Source organism: Tachyglossus aculeatus, chromosome 13 (genome assembly GCF_015852505.1).
Source record: "Tachyglossus aculeatus isolate mTacAcu1 chromosome 13, mTacAcu1.pri, whole genome shotgun sequence".
NCBI classification, from domain to species: domain Eukaryota; kingdom Metazoa; phylum Chordata; class Mammalia; order Monotremata; family Tachyglossidae; genus Tachyglossus; species Tachyglossus aculeatus.
Genome location: NC_052078.1, coordinates 4,715,624 through 4,736,774, shown reverse-complemented (window position 1 = coordinate 4,736,774; position 21,151 = coordinate 4,715,624). Strand labels below are relative to the sequence as shown.

Sequence of the window (21,151 nt, the reverse complement as noted above, 5' to 3'; positions counted from 1 at the left end):
TGGACCACTACAGCCTGACCAGCGGCCCATGGGCTACGAGAGAGCGGCCCCCAACTTCGACCCTATACCCCTATCCCTACTCTGTTTCCTTGTCTCCCTCTTCTCACCGCTTCTATCTCTCTGCCTCTGTCTCCCTTCTCGTTCCTTCTGCCTCTGTCTCCACTCGACCTCCTCCTTCCCCTGCCTCAGTCTCCCCTCTAGCTCCTCCTTCATCTCTCTGCCTCAGTCTCCCCTCTCGCTTCTTCTTCCTCGGCTTCGGTCTTCCCTCTCTCATTCCTCCCTTTTTTGCCTTGGTCTCCCTCCTCACCCCACCCCCATTCCCCTCCTTTGCTGCATGGGGAGTTGGTCCCCTCCAGGCGAGGGCAGGAAGCCTGCCGAGGAGCTGGGGGACAACCCGGGGCAAGGGCTGTGTGCAAGGCTGGTGGCGAGGCCGGAGGGCCTCGACAGGGGTCAGGAACAGGGCCTGAGGCCCGTGGTGACCCGGACGGCCTCGGGGCCGACCCTGGAGTTCTGGCAGGCCGTCCTGAATGGGGACGTGGGCACAGTCTCCCGTCTGCTGGCTACCCCTGGGACCAGCCTGGCTCCCGACACCGTCTTTGACACCAGTGATCCAGAGCGATGGAGGGATTTCCGCTACAACATCCGGGCTCTGAGTATGGGCTGCGGGCCCGGTGGCCTAAGGGCCTGAGGGGGTGTTGGGGGACTGGGGGGGCTGGAGGCCCAGTGATCCGTGTGCTCGAAGAGGTGGAAGTGGTGGTTCAGTGGAGCTTGAGGGGAGGACGGGGCTGGGGCCCGGTGGACAGAGGGTTGGGGAATGGAAGAGTGAAAGCCCAGTAGGCTGAGGACTCCGTGGGGCAGGGGGCTTGGTGGGCTAGGGACCCAGTTGGAGGGGCAGAGCCTGGGAGCGGAGAGATGAAGCAAACCTCGTCTCCCTTCTTGGTCACCCCGACTCACTTCCTTTATTCATCCCCCACTCCCAGCTCCACAGTACTTCGTATCCATAATTTATTTATTTCTCTTAATGTCTGTCTCCCCCTCTAGACTGTAAACTCACTGTGGGCAGGGAATGTGTCTGCTATATTGTTGTGTTGTCCACTCCCAAGCCCTTAGTCCAGTGCTCTGCACACAGTAAATGCTTAACAAATACCATTAACATAAATAAATATGATCGATCGACTGATTGACAGTGTAGCGGTGAGCCCGAACTGATGTTCCCCTGCATCATTCATTGTATTTATTGAGTGCTTCATGTGTGCAGAGCACTGTACTAAGTGCTTGGGAGAGGATCAACAGATGCATTTCCTGCCCACGACAAGCTTACAGTCCCTACCCCCTCCCGGAAGGCCATAAGGTCTCCCTCCCTTTTTTCCCCCGGCCAGGACTGTGGTCCCTGACTTACGAGGAGGAGCTGACCACCCCCCTGCACGTGGCCGCCGGCCGGGGCCACCTCGAGGTGCTGCAGCTGCTGCTGAGGCGCGGGGCCCGTCCGGACCGGGCTCCCGGAGGCCGCACCGCCCTGCATGAGGCCTGCGCTTCCGGCCACGCTGCCTGCGTCCGACTGCTGCTGATCGCGGGGTCCGACCCCAACATCCTGGATGAGAACGGGAGACCCCCCTTGCACCTGTGTCAGGGTCCTGGTGCCCTCGAGTGAGTGACCTTCCACCCCATCTTTCCCAGGGGAAGGGGCGGCTTCCCCAAGGGTCTGGCGGGGGGCAGCCCTCACTCCCCAGCCCCTTGACCAGAGGAAGCGGGGGTGGCTGGGTGGGGCATCGCCAGGATGGGGGGCTGCATGCTAAACCAGGGGGTGGGGGAGGTTGAACGTTGGGGAGGGGGGCACCCCCAGATGTGCGGAGCTGTTGCTGAGGTTTGGGGCGAAGGTGGACGGCCGCTCGGAGGAGGAGGAAGAGACACCCCTGCACGTGGCGGCCCGCGCCGGGCTGACCGGGCTGGTCGGGTTGCTGCTGACCCGGGGGGCACACCCAGACGCCCAGGATGCCACGGGCCAGACGCCACTGCTGGCCGCCTGTGCCAGCCCCAGCCCGCCCCCAGGAGCTGAGGGAGCCGGGCAGGCCGCCGGCCACCGCCTCCAAGTGTGCCACCTCTTGCTGGCCAGTGGGGCCACCGCCGATGCCGCCGACCAGGACCGGCGCCGCCCGCTGCACCTGGCCTGTCGCCATGGCGACACCGCGGTGGCCGAGCTGCTCCTGGCCCGGGGCGCCAGCGCCAACTCCATGGACTACAGCGGGCTGACCGCCCTGCACTGCGCCCTGCAGGGCCCGCTGCCCACCCAGACGCACGGCCTGGAGCACCTCGTCCGGGCCCTGCTCAACCATGGCGCCGTCCGCATCTGGCCCGGGGCCCTGCCCAAGGTACCCATTCATTCTTTCATTCACTCGGTTGTAGTTATTGAGTGCTTACAGGGTGCAGAGCACTGTACTAAGCACTTGGGAGAGTCCAGTAGAACATAACCAGAGGCATTCCCTGCCCAAAACGAGCTTACAGTCTAGAGGGGGAGACAGGCATTAGTAGAATGCAATGAATGAGAGATATGGATGTGAGTGGTGTGGGGCTGGGAGGGAGGATGGATAAAGGGTGCAAGTCAGGGGGACGCAGAAGGGAGTGGGAGAAGAGGAAAGGATGACTTAGGGATGCTGGGGAGGGGCGGGGACCGCGTCAGCTGAGGGAAGGAGGGAGAGGGAGGAGAGGTCAGCGGGATGGGGTCAGGTGGAGACAAAATCCCTCCTCCTGGGGACAAAATCCCTCCACCTCCGGGGAGGAGGGCACCCACTGAAGCTTTGTGTTAGGAAATTTGAAGCCAGTGCAGCAACTGCCAAAGTTATGTCCTCTTTTGCCCCAGGAAGCAGGCAAGCCCAGAGAAGCAGTGTGGCCTAGTGGATAAAACACAGGCTTGGGAGTCAGAAGAACCTGGGTTCTAGTCCTGGCTCTTCCGCTTGTCTGTTAGGTGACCTTGGACAACTGACTTCACTTCTCTGGGCCAGTGTCCTCATCTGTAAGATGGGGCTTAAGACAGCCTCACGTGGGACAGGGACCGTGACCTACCTGATTAGCTTGTATAAGCGCTTAACAAATACCATTTAAAAAAAGAAGACCACCCTGCAGTTCTCTGCCCTGCAGCAAAGTGTGTGAGATTTTCTTGGGGGAAAAGGGGCAGCGAGACTTTCTGAACCAGGCCAAACTGGGGAGTCGGGGAAGGGGGAAGCGAGCTCAACCTGCTTGCAAATCTAGTGGAACTTCAGGGTTACTTGGCCCTTGCCAGACTCCATATCGCCCAACGGAAACTCAGGCTCCCAGCGGTTAGAGGGGTGCAGAGACCACAAACCTCAGAGCGACTCAGACCCGCCAGTTAATTAATTCTTTGTAGTTTTGATTAAGCACTGTGTGCCAAGCATTGTGCTGCTTGCCCGAGGAGATAGATGTAAAATAATCAGGTAATAATAATAACCGTGGTATTTGTTAAGCGCTTACTAAGTGCCAGGCACCATACAAAGCACGGGGGTGGATACAAGCAAATTGGTTTGGACACAGTCCATGTTCCCCCATGGGGCTTCCCGTCTTAATCCCCATTTTAAGATGCGGTGACTGAGGCTCAGAGAAGTGAAGCGACTTGCCCAGGGACACACAGCAGACAAGGGGAGGGGCCGGAATTAGCACCCAGGCCCGTGCTCCCTCCATTAGGCCACACCGCTTCTCACACTGTCGACAGACTTCTGGGCGCTGAATGCCGGGCCGTGGGTGAGATGTGACCAAACTCGTGGGTTAGTGTGTGGCAGGGAATAGTGGCTTCTCTGATCTGGCCCCACCCTGCCTCTCCCCTGTTTGCAAATGGTTAAGCATCTGTCTGGATTCCCAGACAAGACCGAATAATTAACCAGCCCCAGAGTTCGGCAGATTGGTCTCCCCTTTGGGAAAATACAAGAAAATCAACAATTAACACTAATTAATCTCCTATTAACACCAGATGATTAGGAGAGGAGCAATCCCCTGTAATCTGACAGGGGCCCTGATAACCGATGACCTCCCAGCATGGGAAGGAGGGAGGGGGATGGGGCCAGTGGGCTGCTGGCCTCACCCCTCCAGGGTCCACACCGATCTGCACTCCTCTTCTTCCCCTCTCCCCTTGAGAGGCTCTTCTGGGCCCCCCATGAGCTCAGCCTCATGACTGGTTCCAGAGGGGAAGTCCTGCTTCATTCCCCTTGTCCCAGAGCATTCTGAGCCTGAAGCGATCAAGGGAGAAGAGGGTCAGAGGTCAGCACTGACGTTCCCAGATCCCCCTAATTCTCCCAGGCAGGGTCCCCAGCTGGTGTTTATAGTAAGTGCCAATCAATCGTGGAGCATCTGCTGCGCGGAAAGCACTGTACTAAGTGCTTGGGAGAAGTTAACGGAAGCCAGACATGTTTCCTCCCGCTTAGATTGTGAGCCCCACTCAGGGCGGTAGAAGTAATAATGATAGCATTTATTAATTATAGCATTTATTAAGCGCTTACTATGTGCAAAGCACTGTTCTAAGCGCTGGGGGGGGTTATAAGGTGATCAGGTTGTCCCACGGGGGGGGCTCACAGTCTTCATCCCCATTTTACAGACGAGGGAACTGAGGCGCAGAGGAGTGAAGTGACTTGCCCAAAGTCACACAGCTGACAAGTGGTGGAGCCGGGATTTGAACCCATGACCTCTGACTCCAAAGCCCAGGCTCTTCCCACTGAGCCACGCTGCTTCTCCTAAGTAATAGTATTTATTAAGTGCTTACGGTGTGCAGAGCGTTGTACTAAGCCTTGGGTGAGACTATACGGGTGGGAATTAGGCTCCTGTCAATCATTCAGTGGTATTTATTGAGGTCTTATTGTGCGCAGACCAATCAATCATATTTATTGAGCGCTTACTGTGTGCAGAGCACTGTACTAAGCGCTTGGGAAGTACAAGCTGGCAACATATAGAGACAGTCCCTACCCAACAGTGGGCTCACAGTCTAGAAGGGGGAGACAGAGAACAAAACCAAACATACTAACAAAATAAAATAAATAGAATAGATAGGTACAAGTAAAATAAATAAATAAATAGAGTAATAAATATGTACAAACATATATACATATATACAGGTGCTGTGGGGAAGGGAAGGAGGTAAGATGCGGGGGACCACTGTACTAAGCACGGTGTTTGCTATTCGTCCCACCCTCAGCGCCACAGGCACTTATGTACATATCTATAAATTGTATCTCATAAATTATTTATATTAATATCTGTCCCCCCCTCTAGACTGTAAGCTCTTTGTGGGCAGGGAACGTGTCTGCCAACTCTGTTGTCTTGTACTCTCCTAGGCGCTTAGTAGAACGTTCTGCACATTGTAAATGTTCAATAAATACCATTAATAATGATAATACACACAGGTCCCCATCAATTAATCAATCCAAGGTAGTTATTGAGCACTTACTGTTTGCAGAGCACTTGGGAGAATACATCACACAGAGTTCGTAGATTCCAAAAAATCTAAGAGAAAGGGGCTGAATCTGATCGGTTCACCTTATGTCTGCCCCAGGAGTCGACTACAAGCTCAGTAGATATCAGAGTTAAAAATAAAGTAGATCCTCTTTCCCTCTAGAGGTGCTTAATACAGTGTTCTGAGAGATTCTGGGAGTCTACAGGTGCCTCTAACTGGGCCGATGCGATGGTATCTGGGGCTCCGGATGTCGGCTTGGGAGAAGCTGAGGATAGATAGGGATGATCGTGTGTGTGGAGGTTTGTATGGACACTGACGTGTGAGGGCGTGTTCCGTGCACGTGTGCGGCCTGGGTCCGTTGTCCCCTGACTCAGGTGTTGGAGCGCTGGTGTGCGTCTCCGCGGACCATCGAGGTTCTGATGAACACGTACAGCCGTGTGCAGCTGCCAGAAGCGACCAAGGACCTCATGTCCCCTGAAGTCATGCAGGTGAGGCCCAGGGACCCCCCGAGGAACCCCCATCCCCTTGTAGTGGGGTTCCCTTAGAGCCCCCCTCCAATCCTCAGGGTTTCCTAGAGTGGCCCCCTCTCCTGAGAGAGAAAACCTAGGAGACACCTGAGAGATTCCTAAGGACGAAACTCAACTTGAGAGAGACCCTCCCCATAGACCAGACCAAAGGAAACTCCCAACCTCTAGCCTCTCAAAGACCCCCCACCCTGGATCCTGGGAGTCCCCAAAAGATGATCCCCACTTTCATGAGACTCTCTTAGACATCCACTCCTCCTCCAACCCCACCCCACAGGCCTGACTCCTAGAAAGGTCACCGTCGGACCTATCATGACCTTTCTCCTCTCTTGACTTTAATCAGCCTCCCAGACTCTGTTCCTCTCCCCTTTACCATCCTCTTTTCCCCCTCCCCCTGATTGTTTCCCACCCCCAAGCTCTGCCCCTATCCTCCGTCTCTGTCTCCAGAAATACGACAACTTCTACTCCTCCCTCTTCTCCCTGACGGGACAACCACGCTCCCTGAAGCACCTGAGTCGCTGTGCTCTGCGCTCACACCTGGCTGACCGCCTGCCCCAGGCCCTGCCCCGCCTGCCCCTTCCCCCTCGCCTGCTCCGTTATCTGCAGCTGGACTTCGAGGACATTCTCTACTGAGGGAGTCCCATGCCTTGGGCCTGGCCACGGAGCCTTCATGGGTGGAGGTGGGGGTCCCTGGGAGGCAGAATGGCCGAGCAGAAAGACCCCAGACCTAGGTGTCGGGGGGACCTACGTTCTACTCTCAGCCCTGCTTCTTACCTGCTGGGTGACCTTGGGCAAGTCACTTCACTTCTCTGGGCCTCCGTTTCCTCCTCGGTAAAATGGGTGTCCAATACCTTTCCTCCCTCCCCTTTAGAATGTGTGTCCCATGTGGGACAGGGATTGCGTCCAACTTGATTATCCTGTATCTACTCCAGCATGTAATACGGTGTTCATTCATTCAATCGTATTTATTAAGCACTTCCTGTGTGCAGAGCACTGTACTAAGTGCTTGGGAAAGTGCCTACGACAAAAACAGGGACATTCCCTGCCCATAATGAAGGCACAGCCTAGAGTAGGGGAGGCAGACATCAATACAAATAAATAAAATTACAGATATGTACATAAATGTTTTGGGTCAGGGTTGCCACATAGTAAGAGCTTAACAGATACCATTATTAATAATGAATAATTAGTAATATTGGGGTGGCAGGGAGAGAATCAATCCTGGGAAGGAGGGACGGAGATTCCCACAGGATCTGGCATAGTCTACCTTCTTTTATGACCGCCCTGTGTCCCTTCCCTTCATTCCCACCCTGACAGATGAGATGCCCCTGCCAAGAACTGGGGAGTCAGCCCCCAACTAGATCCCCGGAGCTTCACCTCCCACAGTCCAGCCACTAGATTGAGCTTCTTGTGGGGCATCAGAACTCCGGGTCAGTGATTCTAGGAATGAGAAAAACTGGGACACCCCCCCTGCCAAAGTGATCTCTGGTCTCACAGACCCTCAGTTAGTCCTTACTGCCCAAGCCCCTGGGAATTCAACTCTAGAGATTCATTTACAGTTCTCCAGGGCCAGAGCTGCCTAGATTCTGAATGCTGGGGACACTGTGCCCATCATGATTTCAGATGGAATTATTGGAGCCCATGGGAGGCCGATTGGGTTAGGGTTACCGTGGACTCCCTGCCCCTCACTGCCTCCTAATCCCACATCTGGGAGATCGCCTTGCCTCTGCTCTCCTGTCTCTGACTCGGTGGGCTTTGGGACATACAGGAAATCAATCAAAGATATTTACTGAGCACTTGCTGTGTGCATAGCACTGTAGTAAGCACTTAGGAGAATACAACAGAGTTGGGAGATACAATTCCTGCCCGCTAGGCACTTATAGTCTAAAGGGGAAGACAGGCATTAAAACAAATTACAGATAGGGAAAATGGGAGAGAATAAGGATATCTACCTAAGTGTTGAGGGTGGGGTGAATACCAGGGCTTAAGGGGTACAGATACAAGTGCATAAGCAACGCAGAAGGGGGAGCGCAATAGGTAAAATGAGGGCTTAGGGAAGGCCTCTTGGAGGAGGTGTAATTTTAGGAGGGCTTTGAATGTGGGGAGAGTTGTGGACTATCTGATGTAAGGGGGAGGGAGTTCCAGACCAGAGGGAAGATGTGGGCAAGGGGTCGGCGGCGAGACAGATGAGATGGAAGCACAGTGAGTAAGTTGGCATTAGGGAAGCCAAGCAGATGGGCTGGGTAGTGGTAGGAGATCAGCGAGGTAAGCTAGGACAGAGGGAGTTGACAAATGCTTTAAAGGTGATGGTAAAGGGACCCTTGATCGATTGATCGAGCCAGTCAGCTGAATCGCTGGGGCAGAGGAGAGTACCAGGCGCCTGGACATCAGAAACAGTCCTTGCCCTCCAGAAGCCCCCAGGTTCAAAGAGATGGGATGAGGGGAGCGCACGCGTACGTACACACACACACACACACACACACACACACACACACACACACACACACACACACACACACACACACACACACACACACACACACACACACACACACACACACACACACACACACACACACACACACACACACACACACACACCCCCCCCGCCCCCCAACCACCCCACCACCATAACCCCCACACCCTCAGGGGTAAAGGAGACTTCCTGGGGAAGGACTATCTTCCTTTCTAACTTCCCCAACCAGCTAAGGCTAACAATAATAATAACTGCGGTATTTGTTTAGCGCTTGCTACATGCCAGGCGCTGTCGTGGATATAGGCAAACTGGGTTGGACACAGTCCCTGTCCCATATGGGGGTTTGACAGATGAGGTAATGGAGGCACAGAAAAGTTAAATGAGTTGCGGACAAGTGACGGAGTCAGAATTAGAACCCAGGTCCTTCTGACTTCCAGGCACGGGCTCTATCCACTAGGCCACACTGTTTCTCCTGCCAGCTTCCTAGGGATAGCAGGTCCCAGCCATGCCAGGGTCCGTGCCAATGCACATATGTCCCTGCCTTTTCAAGTCTAACCCACCCTCCCTCCCAGAATCCCACAAGGTGAGGGTGGGCCCCAAGAGGGGCAGAGTGGGCTGTGGCCAAAAGTGCAGAGAAAGCCCCCTGGTCAGGGAGAGAGGGAAGAGGACTTTGGGTAGACTTTTAGACTGTGAGCCCACTGTTGGGTAGGGACTGTCTCTATATGTTGCCAACTTGTACTTCCCAAGCGCTTAGTACAGTGCTCTGCACACAGTAAGTGCTCAATAAATACGATTGATTGATTGATAGAAAAGAGGGTAGGCTGAAGAAGGGAAGTAGGGCTATTCTAGAAGAAGAGTCATCCATGCTCTTCACTCCAATAAATCAATAGTATTTCTTCATTGCTTACGAGGTGCAGAGCACTGTACTCAGCGCTTGGGAGAGTGCAGTACAACAGAGTTGATAGACACGTTCCCAGCCCCAAAGCAGCTTACAGTCTAGAGGAGTTTACAGTCTAGAATCCACATATTCTGTCTACTGCTGTGACTTTTCTCTTGTTAAATAACCGTAATCTGTCCCTTCTGTTATTACAGCCACAGTCTACACCCTGGTCATCTCTCACCAGGACCATTTCAAGTTATTCTTTGCTCGATTCTCCCTCCAACCCCACCCCAGGCCTGCTGTCTACAACAGAGCTGGCAAACTGGGCTGGGATTGTCACCCCTGTCCCTAGGGGCGTGAGGATAACTTTCGCCACCCCACAACTCCAACAACGCACTTCTCTGATTTGCAGAAGTTCATAAAATGTTAAATATTTTATTTAATGGGTGCACTGAGTGTTCGTTCAGTTAAGTATACATCCTTCATATGTCAATATGGTCCCTGTCAATAGTATCAGTATGAGAAGCAGCGTGGCTCAGTGGAAGGAGCACGGGCTTTGGAGTCAGAGGTCATGGGTTCAAATCCTGGCTCTGCCAATTGTCAGCTGTGTGACTTTGGGCAAGTCACTTAACTTCTCTGTGCCTCAGTTACCTCATCTGTAAAATGGGGATTAAGACTCTGAGCCCCCCGAGGGACAACCTGATCACCTTGTAACCTCCCCAGCGCTTAGAACAGTGCTTTGCACATGGTAAGCACTTAATAAATGTCATCATTATTACTGTTATTATTATCAACTTCTCAAGGGCAAGAATCCCATGGGTTTAACACCCAGAACCGTGTCACATGCAGATAAAGGCTTTCTGAGCACTTAATAAAGGCTTTTGATAGTGGTGGTGCTGATGGGTAATTGGCCCAGAGGGCTGGATTCCAGGGTCAGCTGTGCCGGCTGGCGGGGAATGCTGATGTTTGGGGTGGGGGAGTAGGCGGGGAGGTACGTAGAGGTGGTGGTGGAGGAGAGAAATATGGGGATTCAAGGGGAAGAGGGACCGCCCTGCCTCTCCACTCTGGTGACCAGATCATTTTTCTAAAAAAGCTTTTCAGTCCACCTCTCCCCACTCCTCAAAAAACCTCCAGTGGTTGCCCATCCATCTCAGCATCAAACAAAACTCCTTACCATCGGCTTTAAGGCACTCAATTTTCTCTCCCTCTCCTACTTCCCTTGGTGACCTCCAATTACACCTCAAGCTGCATGCATATTCCGCTCCTCATAACACCATCCTACTCACCGTATCTCGATCTCATCTGTCTCACCACTGACCCCTTTCCCCCTTTCCCTCATCCTCCCTCCGGCCTGGAACTCTCTCCCCCTTCATCCCACAGACCACCACCCTTCCCCATCTCCTAAAATCCTAAAAGCTCCTAAAATCCTAAAAGCCCTCCTAAAATCCCATCTCCTTCAAGACGCTTTCCCTGACTAATCCCTCATTTCTCCACCCTTATCGTCCTAATGCAGTTGGATCTGTACCTCTTAATAACTTGATGTTCACCCCACCCTCAGGTCCCAGCCCTTTTTTTAATGGTACTTGTTAAGCGTTTACTATGTGTCAGATGCTGTTCTAAGCGCTGGAGTAGATTCAAGTGAATTAGGGCAGACTCAGCCCGTCCTGCATGGGGCTCACAGTCTAGGTAGGAGGGAGAACAGGTATTTAATCCCCATTTTACAGTTGAGAGAACTGAGGTACAGAGAGGTTAAATGACTTACCCAAGGTCACATGGCAATGACCAGAGTCAGGATTAGAACCCAGGTCCTCTGATTCTCAGGCCTCTGCTTTTTCCACTAGGCCATGCTGCTTCTCACTTACTCACTCATTTCCTCTATCTGTAATTTAATGTCTGTCTAATGGGCAAGGACTGTGTCCACCAACTCTAATTCATTCATTCAATCGTATTTACTGGGCACTTACTGTGTGCAGAGCACTGTACTAAGCACTTGGAAAGTGCAGTTCGGCAACAGATAGAGACAGTCCCTACCCAACAATGGGCTCACAGTCTAAAAGGGGGAGACAGACAACAAAACAAGTAGACAGGTGTCAATAGCATCAAAATAGATAAACAGAATTATAGATATGTACACATCATTAGTAAAATAGAGTAATAAATACGTACAAATATACACAAGTGCTGTAGGGAGGGGAAAGGGGTAGGGCAAAGGGAGGGAGTGGGGGTGAAGGGGAGGAGGAGCAGAGGAAAAAGGGGGGGCTCCATCTGGGAAGGTCTCCTGGAGGAGGCGAGCTCTCAGTAGGGCTTTGAAGGGAGGGGAAGAGAGCTAGTTTGGCAGATGTGTGGAGGGAGGGCATTCCAGGCCAGAGGCAGGACGTGGGCCAAGGGTCGACGGCAGGACAGGCGAGAACGAGGCTCAGAGAGGAGGTTAGCGGCGGCAGAGGAGTAGATGGTGTGGGCTGGGCTGGAGAAGGAGAGGAGGTAGGTGAGGTAGGAAGGGGCGAGGTGATGGAGAGCTTTGAAGCCCATAGTGAGGGGTTTTTGCTTCACGTAAAGGTTGATAGGCAACCACTGGAGACTTTTGAGGAGGGGAGTGACATGCCCAGATCATTTCTGTAGAAATGCATTCTCCCAAGCACTTAGTACACTGCTGGGCACACAGTATGCGCTCAATAAATTCCATATTGATAGAACGTGGGAGAGAGTCCTCGCGGAAATGCAGTTTTGGACTAGGAACAAGTCATTGGGCAGAGAAGCCCTACTTGGAATTGGCATCGGAGTCACGATCAGCTCAGCCTCCTTGCTCTCAAAGTCGGGACTGAATCTGCCCTCGAAGTGAGAAGAAGGGTGAGGGCCTGGGCCGGCGTGGGGAGAAGTTGGGAGGGAGCACGGCAAGACTCACCTCAGCCTCCTCACAGGCTCAACTGCTCTGCCACTTATCCACTGTGTGACCTTTGGCAAGACACTGTCACTTTTCACAGTCAATCAATCGTATTTATTGAGCACTTACTGTGTGCAGAGCACTGTACTAAGCGCTTGGGAAGTCCAAGTTGGCAACATCTAGAGACAGTCCCTACCCAACAGCGGGCTCACAGTCTAAAAGGGGGAGACAGAGAACAAAACCAAACATATTAACAAAATAAAATAAATAGAATAGATATGTACAAGTAAAATCAATCCATCAATCAGTCGTATTTATTGAGCGCTTACTGTGTGCAGAGCACTTTACTAAGCGCTTGGGAAGTCCAAGTTGGCAACATATAGAGACAGTCCCTACCCAACAGCGGGCTCACAGTCTAAAAGGGGGAGACAGAGAACAAAACCAAACATACTAACAAAATAAAATAAGTAGAATAGATATGTACAAGTAAAATCAATCAATCGTATTTATTGAGCGCTTACTGTGTGCAGAGCACTGTACTAAGTGCTTGGGAAGTCCAAGTTGGCAACATCTAGAGACAGTCCCTACCCAACAGCGGGCTCACAGTCTAAAAGGGGGAGACAGAGAACAAAACCAAACATACTGACAAAATAAAATAAATAGAATAGATAGGTACAAGTAAAATAAATAAATAAATAAATAAATCGTATTTATTAAGCACTTACTGTGTGCAGAGCACTGTACTAAGCACTTGGGAAGTCCAAGTTGGCAACATCTAGAGACAGTCCCTACCCAACAGCGGGCTCACAGTCTAAAAGGGGGAGACAGAGAACAAAACCAAACATACTAACAAAATAAAATAAATAGAATAGATATGTACGAGTAAAATCAATAAATAAATCAATCAGTCGTATTTATTGAGCGCTTACTGTGTGCACAGCACTGTACTAAGCGCTTGGGAAGTCCAAGTTGGCAACATCTAGAGACAGTCCCTACCCAACAGCGGGCTCACAGTCTAAAAGGGGGAGACAGAGAACAAAACCAAACATACTAACAAAATAAAATAAATAGAATAGATATGTACAAGTAAAATAAATAAATAAATAAATAAATAAATCGTATTTATTGAGCGCTTACTGTGTGCAGAGCACTGTACTAAGCACTTGGAAAGTCCAAGTTGGCAACATCTAGAGACAGTCCCTACCCAACAGCGGGCTCACAGTCTAAAAGGGGGAGACAGAGAACAAAACCAAACATACTGACAAAATAAAATAAATAGAATAGATAGGTACAAGTAAAATAAATAGAGTAATAAATATGTACAAACATATATACAGGTGCTGTGGGGAAGGGGATGGAGAGGGGGACGAGGGGGAGAGGAAGGAAGGGGCTGAGTGTGGGAAGGCCTCCTGGAGGAGGTGAGCTCTCAGTAGGGCCTTGAAGGGAGGAAGAGAGCGAGCTCGGCGGATGGGCCACTGTACTAAGCTGTTGGGAGAGTACAGTACAGCAGAACGAGCCGACACGTGCCTGGGCCGAGCCCCGCGGCCTGGTCGGAGCCCCCCGAGTTCCCTCCTCAGCCTCCGAGCCGCCGCCGGGCCCGCGGGCTCCAGCGGTAATTGCTTTCCGTAATGTGTTTGCTCCAAACCAATTTCACGCCTCCGTGAGGACTCCGCCCTGCACCGGCGGCCACACACACACACACACACACACACACACACACACACACACTCTCACACACACATGCCTGGCAACACACACACACACACACACACAGCCTAGTGTCAGTCAGAAGGCCAGTCGTCAGCCGTGTGACCGTGAGCAAGTCACTTCACTTCTCTGGGCCCCAGTTCCCTCATCTGTAAAAGGGGGGGGGGGGGGGGTTAAGTCTGTGAGCCCCATGTGGGACAGGGAGTGTGTCCAGCCCAATTTTCCTGGAACAATAAAAATCAGTAAATGGTAATCATGGTTTACTAAGCGCTTCCTATGTGCCAGGCACTGTGCTAAGCGCCGGGGTGGTTACAATCAATCTGCGCATCAGGCAGAAACTCCTCACCCTGGGCTTCAAGGCTGTCCATCCCCTCGCCCCCTCCTACCTCACCTCCCTTCTCTCCTTCTACTGCCCAGCCCGCAACCTCCGCTCCTCCACCGCTGATCTCCTCCCCGTACCTCGTTCTCGCCTCTCCCGCCGTCGACCCCCGGCCCACGTCATCCCCCGGGCCTGGAATGCCCCCAATCCCTCTGCCCCTCCGCCAAGCTAGCTCTCTTCCTCCCTTCAAGGCCCTGCTGAGAGCTCACCTCCTCCAGGAGGCCTTCCCAGACTGAGCCCCTTCCTTCCTCTCCCCCCTTGTCCCCTTCTCCATCCCCCCATCTTACCTCCTTCCCTTCCCCACAGCACCTGTATATATGTATATATGGTTGTACATATTTATTACTCTATTTATCTTACTTGTACATTTCTATCCTATTTCATTTTGTTGGTATGTTTGGTTCTGTTCTCTGTCTCCCCCTTTTAGACTGTGAGCCCACTGTTGGGTAGGGACTGTCTCTATGTGTTGCCAATTTGTACTTCCCAAGCGCTTAGTACAGTGCTCTGCACATAGTAAGCGCTCAATAAATACGATTGATTGATTGATTGATTGATTACAAGCAAATCGGGTTGGACCCGATCCCGATCACACGCTTTATCGCAGTGTGGCTCAGGGGAAAGAGCATGGGCTTTGGAGTCATCATCAATCGTATTTATTGAGCGCTTACTGTTTGCAGAGCACTGGACTAAGTGCTTGGGAAGTCCAAGTTGGCAACATATAGAGACAGTCCCTACTCAACAGTGGGCTCACAGTGTAAAAGGGGGAGACAGAGAACAAAACCAAACATACTAACAAAATAAAATAGAATAGATATGTACAAGTAAAATAAATAAATAAATAGAGTAATAAATATGTACAAACAAATATACATATATACGGAGGTCATGTGTTCAAATCCCAGCTCTGCCAACTGTCAGCTGTGTGACTTTGGGCTAGTCACTTCACTTCTCTGGGCCTCAGTTACCTCCTCTGTAAAATGGGGATTAAGACTGTGAGCCCCACGTGGGACAACCTGATCACTTTGTAACTCCTCCAGCGCTTAGAACAGTGCTTTGCACATAATAAGCGCTTAATAAATGCCATTATTATTATTATTATTATTATTTTACAGATGAAGTAACTGAGGCACAGAGAAGTGAAGTGATTTGCCCAAGGCCACACAGTAGACAAGTGGCAGAGCCGAGCCTGACTCTAGAATGTGAGCCCATTGTGGGCAGGGATTGTGTCTTTTTATTGCTGAATTATCCTCATTCATTCAATCGTATTTATTGAGCACTTACTGTGTGCAGAGCACTGTACAGAGTGCTTGGGAAGTACAAGTCGGCAACATATAAAGGCGGTCCCTCCCCAACAACGGGCTCACAGTCTAGAATGGGGAGACAGACAACAGAACAAAACATGTAGACAGGTGTCAAAACCGTTAGAATAAATAAATATTGTACTTTCAAGGCGCTTAGTACAGTGCCTGTAAGCGCTCAGTAAATATGAATGAATGAAAGAATGGGATTAGAACCCATGATCTTCTGACTCAAAAGCCTGCGCTCTATCCACCTCACCATACTGCTTCAGGCAAAGTCATTTTGCAGCGGCACCCTTCAAGCCTAAAGGAAGTGAAATATTCTCCCCAGTGCTTAGTACAGTGCCTGGCACATAGAAAAAGCTTAACAAATACCATAATAATAATTATTAGATTTGCGCACCCACCACACACACTCAGATGCACAACACCCTCTCACCTACCGCCCAGCTCACCCCCACATGCTTCTCTCAACGTGGTTCCCCTTCCTCTCCCTACCAAAGTCAGTGTAGACATTGTGGCTCGGTAAAAAGAGCCCGGGCTTGGGAGTCAGAGGTCATGGGTTCTAATCCCGGCTCTGCCACTTGTCAGCTGTGTGACTTTGGGCAAGCCACTTAACTTCTCTGTGCCTCAGTTCCCTCGTCTGTAAAATAGTAATAATAATGATGGCATGTATTAAGCGCTTACTACGTGCAAAGCACTGTTCTAAGCGCTGGGGAATTTACAAGGTGATCAGGTTGTCCCACGTGGGGCTCACAGCCTTAATCCCCATTTTACAGAGGAGGTAACTGAGGCCCAGAGAAGTGAAGTGAGTTGCCCAAAATCACACAGCTGACCAGTGGCACAGCCGGGATTTGAACCGATGACCTCTGACTTCAAAGCCTGGGCTCTTTCCGCTTAGCCACGCTGCTTCCCTACTTCCCAAGCGCTTAGTACAGTGCTCTGCACACAGTAAGCGCTCGATAAATATGACGGAATGAAGGAATGAATGACGCACTGTTCTAAGCCCTGGGGGGGTTACAAGGTGATCAGGTTGCCCCCCGCGGGGCTCACAGTCTTCATCCCCGTTTTACAGAGGAGGGAACTGAGGCCCAGAGAAGTGAAGTGACTTGCCCAAAGTCACACAGCTGACAAGTGCGTCCACCAAGTACCCACATCAGAGCAGAAGGGCCTGCTTTCAGCAGCCCCCTGAAGTGCCCAAAATGAGGATTAAGACTGTGCGCCCTACGTGGGACAATCTGATCACCATGTAATAATAATAATAATATTGTATTCTATCCCCCCCAGTGCTATGGTTGTACATATTTATTACTCTATTTATTTTACTTGTACATTTCTATCCTATTTATTTTATTTTGTTGGTATGTTTGGTTTTGTTCTCTGTCTTCCCCTTTTAGACTGTGAGCCCACTGTTGGGTAGGGACTGTCTCTATGTGTTGCCAATTTGTACTTCCCAAGCGCTTAGTACAGTGCTCTGCACATAGTAATCGCTCAATAAATACGATTGATTGATTGATTAGAACCGTGCTTTGCACATAGTAAGCGCTTAACAAATACCATTATTATTATTGTACCTTTTAGACTGTGAGCCCACTGTTGGGTAGGGACTGTCTCTATATGTTGCCAACTTGTACTTCCCAAGCGCTTAGTACAGTGCTCGGCACACAGTAAGCGCTCAATAAATACGATTGATTGATTGATTGATTGATTATACTCCCGGGCCCTCCTGCCCCGGCTCGGCCCGCGCTGCGTTCCGCCATTCGCCACCAGGGGGCGCGGCAGCCACCCCCCCCGCCGCCGCCGGTTTCCCAAGAACTGCATGTCGGCGCAGCGTCCACTAGAGGGCGCCCGCGGTCCGGATCCAATCCTGCAGCCCGTGGGGCTGGGGGTTCATTTATAATACTACTAATCAATCAATCAATCGCATTTATTGAGCGCTTACTATGTGCAGAGCACTGTACTAAGCGCTTGGGAAGTCCAAGTTGGCAACATATACAGACAGTCCCTACCCAACAGTGGGCTCACAGTCTAAAAGGGGGAGACAGAGAGCAAAACCAAACATACTAACAAAATAAAATAAATAGAATAGATATGTACAAGTAAAATAAATAGAGTAATAAATATGTACCAACATGTATACATATATACAGGTGCTGTGGGGAAGGGAAGGAGGTAAGATGGGGGGGATGGAGAGGGGGACGAGGGGGAGAGGAAGGAAGGGGCTCAGTCTGGGAAGGCCTCCTATAATGATGGCATTTGTTAAGCGCTTACTATGTGTAAAGCACTGTTCTAAGCGCTGGGGAGATACAAGGTGATCAGATTGTCCCACGTGGGGCTCACAGACTTAATCCCCATTTTACAGATGAGGTAACTGAGGCCCAGAGAAGTGAAGTGTCTTGCCCAAGGTCACACGGCTGACAAGTGGCGGAGCCGGGATTCGAACCCATGACCTCTGACTCCCAAGCCCGCGCTCTTTCCACTGAGCCACGCTACATCTACTACTACTAATAATAATAATGGTATTTGTTAAGCACTTACTTTGTGCCAAGCACTGTTCTAAGCGCTGGAGGAGATACAAGGTAATTAGGTTGTCCCAGGTGGAGCTCGCAATCTCAATTTGTGTGTGGGAGTGTGGGAGGGGGCGTCTCCCTTGGGACAGGGGTGGGAGCTGTTAGCCTTGGTCATCTCGCAGGTGTCTACTGCTTTCTTGGCTCCCACCGGCCGCGGAAGAGGCAAAAGCTGGGAAGTTGAGTCTAAAGGCCCGAGAGAGCGCCGTTTTCTTCAGAGCTCCAGGCAGAGGCATTTTGGAGTGGCACCTTTCAGGCCTAAAGGACCTCGGAGGAGCATAAAAGTGAGGGAGGCACAGAAAGATAGTTGGAATCTATCCAGCAATTAATCAATCAATCAGATCTTACTATGTGCAGAGAGCACTGTACTAAGCACTTGGGAGACTGTAAGCCTGTTATGGGCAGGGAGCATGTCTAATTCTGTTGTATTGTACTCTCCCAAATACTTAGTACAGTGTTCTGAATTTTGTAAGCACTCAATAAATAAGATTGATTGAATACAAAAGAGTTGGTAAATAAGTCCCCTGCCTACAATGAGTTTACATCCTAGAGGGGAGACAGACAGTAATATAAATACATAAATTACAGATATGAATATAGATACTAGGGGGCTGTGGGAGGGGTGAATAAAGTTTTTTTTTAAAAAAATGGTATTTGTTAAGCGCTTATTATGGGCCAAGCACTGTTCTAAGCACTGGGGTGGATACAAGATAATCAGGTTGCCCCACCTGGGGCTCACAGTCTTAATCCCCATTTTACAGGTGAGGTAACCGAGACACAGAGAAGTTAAGTGACTTGTTCAAGATCACCCAGCAGACAAGTGGAGGGGTTAGGATTAGAACCCACGTCCTCTGACTCCCAAGCCCGGGCTCTTGCCACTAGGACAAGTGGAAGGGAGACACAGGAGGGAACGGGAAGACTCTCCAAGGCGCTGGTCAGTGAGAAGCAGCGTTAGTCACCTGCGTCTGGTCAGTTTCTGTAGCCGAGTTTTCGGTAGATCAATCAATTAACTGTATTTATTGAGTACTTACTGTGTGCCGAGCATTGTATTCAGCTCCTGAGAGATTATAATAGAGTTGGTAGGCATGTTCCCTGCCCACAGCGAGTTTAAGGTCTAGAGTCACAATCGCATTTGTCACTGTTCTTTGCAATCGGTGGGCTCAAAGCCCCTGCCTCAGATGGCCCAGTCATCTGGCAGAGCATAATGGGAGTTAACCTGCTTCCTTTTTTCGGTCATCTATGAAAAGGAACTGTGCGTCTGAGGCTGGCGGGTTGGAGAAAGCCGAGTGTTGTGAAGTGTCTAAAAGGTGAGTCCTGAGCGTTGTGATGAGGATTGGGAGTTTTGATAACTTTGTTCCGTGATCTTGGCTTCCTGCGGCGCCTCTCTTAGCGAGTACCTTCCCTTCAGAGTCTTGCTAAAAAACCACAAAGGTTTTCCTGATGAGTCCCCAGGCTGTCCTCGTACTTACCATTTGAAGATCCACTCCGCCGCGACTCCCACATCGCCTTTTGTATTTAGATGTGTATTCAATCAATGGTGTTTACTGAGCGCTGACTCGGGGCAGAACACTGTATAAGCGCCTCAGGGTTAGTAAGCCGCCCTTTCCCCTTCTCCCACTCCCTTCTGTGTCGTCCTGACTTGCTTCCTTTAGTCTCCCCTCCCCTCCCAGCCTCCCACAGCGCTCTGAGCCTCAGTTACCTCATCTGTAAAATGGGAATTAAGACTGTGAGCCCCACGTGGGACAACGTGATCACCTTGTATCCGCCCCGCCCCCCACGCTTAGAATAGTGCTTTGCACATAGTAAGCGGTTAACAAATGCCATCATTATTATTATCCGGCGCTTAGAACAGTGCTTTGCACATAGTAAAGGCTCAGGAGAAAGAGCCCGGGCTTTGGAGTCAGAGGTCATGGGTTCAAATCCCAACTCCGCCAATCGTCAGCTGTGTGACTTTGGGCAAGTCACTTAACTTCTCTGGGCCTCAGTTACCTCATCTGTAAAATGGGGATGAAGACTGTGAGCCCCCCGTGGGACAACCTGATCACCTTGTAACCTCCCCAGCGCTTAGAACAGTGCTTTGCACATAGCACTTAATAAATGCCATCATTATTATTATAGTAAGCGTTTAATAAATGCCATCATCATCATGTCCACACCTGTAATTCATTTATTTATATGAATGTCTCCCCTCTAGACTGTAAGCTCGTTGTAGGCAGGGACTATGTTTATTGTTCTACTGGACTCTCCCAAGCGTTTAGTACAGAGTACTAAGCAAGCGCACAGTAAGCGCTCAAAAAATACGAATGAAGGAAGGAAAGTAGACCCACCCACTGCCCTCAAGGACCTTACAATGAAGCAGATATCTGATTATTTGTTTAACTGTTCCGATATTTTCATCCATCCATGGGCACGTTTAGCTTACTGCACTCGTTATGAGAGGGAAAGGTGTCTGCTAATTCTGTTGTAGTGTACTTTCCCAAGAGCTTAGTACAGCGCTCTGCACATAGTAAGCACCCAATAAAAAGCACTGATTGATTGATTGATTGATTGCACCTGTTTGTCCCCTCTATTGGATTGCAACTCCTCGAAGGCTGGAACCCTGTCTTTTTCTCCACCCGAAAATTCCTGTAGGGCCAAGTACTGTTCTTTGCATACAGAAAGAGTTCAATAAGAGCCCGGGGCCTGGAGTCAGAAGGACCAGGATTCTAACCCCAGCTCAAGTGACCTCGGGCAAGTCACTTGGTTTCTCTGGGCCTCAGTTCCCTCATCTGTAAAATGGGCCTGAAGATGTGAGCTCCAAGTGGGACATGGACTGTGTCCATCCCCCCCATCTTACCTCCATCCCCCCATCTTACCTCCTTCCCTTCCCCACAGCACCTATATATATCATCATCAATCGTATTTATTGAGCGCTTACTATGTGCAGTGCACTGTAATAAGCGCTTGGGAAGTACAAATTGGCAACATATAGAGACAGTCCCTACCCA

The 21,151-nt window shown here is 50.7% G+C and overlaps 1 protein-coding gene across 4 annotated transcripts; it reads left to right on the top strand.

Moving 5' to 3' along the window:
• Positions 1-322: 322 nt before the first annotated feature.
• On the top strand, positions 323-9,893 carry ASB10 (ankyrin repeat and SOCS box containing 10). Of its 4 annotated transcripts, none has more exons than XM_038755824.1 (5): positions 323-653; positions 1,380-1,647; positions 1,844-2,369; positions 5,827-5,940; positions 6,424-6,785. In XM_038755824.1, the coding sequence occupies exons 1-5, from the start codon at positions 335-337 to the stop codon at positions 6,607-6,609; spliced, it is 1,413 nt and encodes a 470-aa protein (XP_038611752.1). In that variant the 5' UTR covers positions 323-334; the 3' UTR covers positions 6,610-6,785. The 4 variants fall into 4 exon arrangements, with proteins under 4 accessions (XP_038611752.1, XP_038611751.1, XP_038611753.1 ...); XM_038755823.1 differs by having other exon boundaries at positions 1,814-2,369; XM_038755825.1 differs by having other exon boundaries at positions 1,814-2,369; positions 6,393-6,605.
• Positions 9,894-21,151: the final 11,258 nt, after the last annotated feature.

Coding starts and splice junctions, on each gene's coding strand:
- ASB10 (XM_038755823.1), top strand. CDS start 335: ATGGGGAGTTGGTCCCCTCCAGGCGAGGGCAGGAAGCCTGCCGAGGAG. Junction 1,648..1,813: donor CAGGGTCCTGGTGCCCTCGA/GTGAGTGACCTT, acceptor GGGGTGGGGGAG/GTTGAACGTTGGGGAGGGGG. Junction 2,370..5,826: donor GGCCCGGGGCCCTGCCCAAG/GTACCCATTCAT, acceptor CCCCTGACTCAG/GTGTTGGAGCGCTGGTGTGC.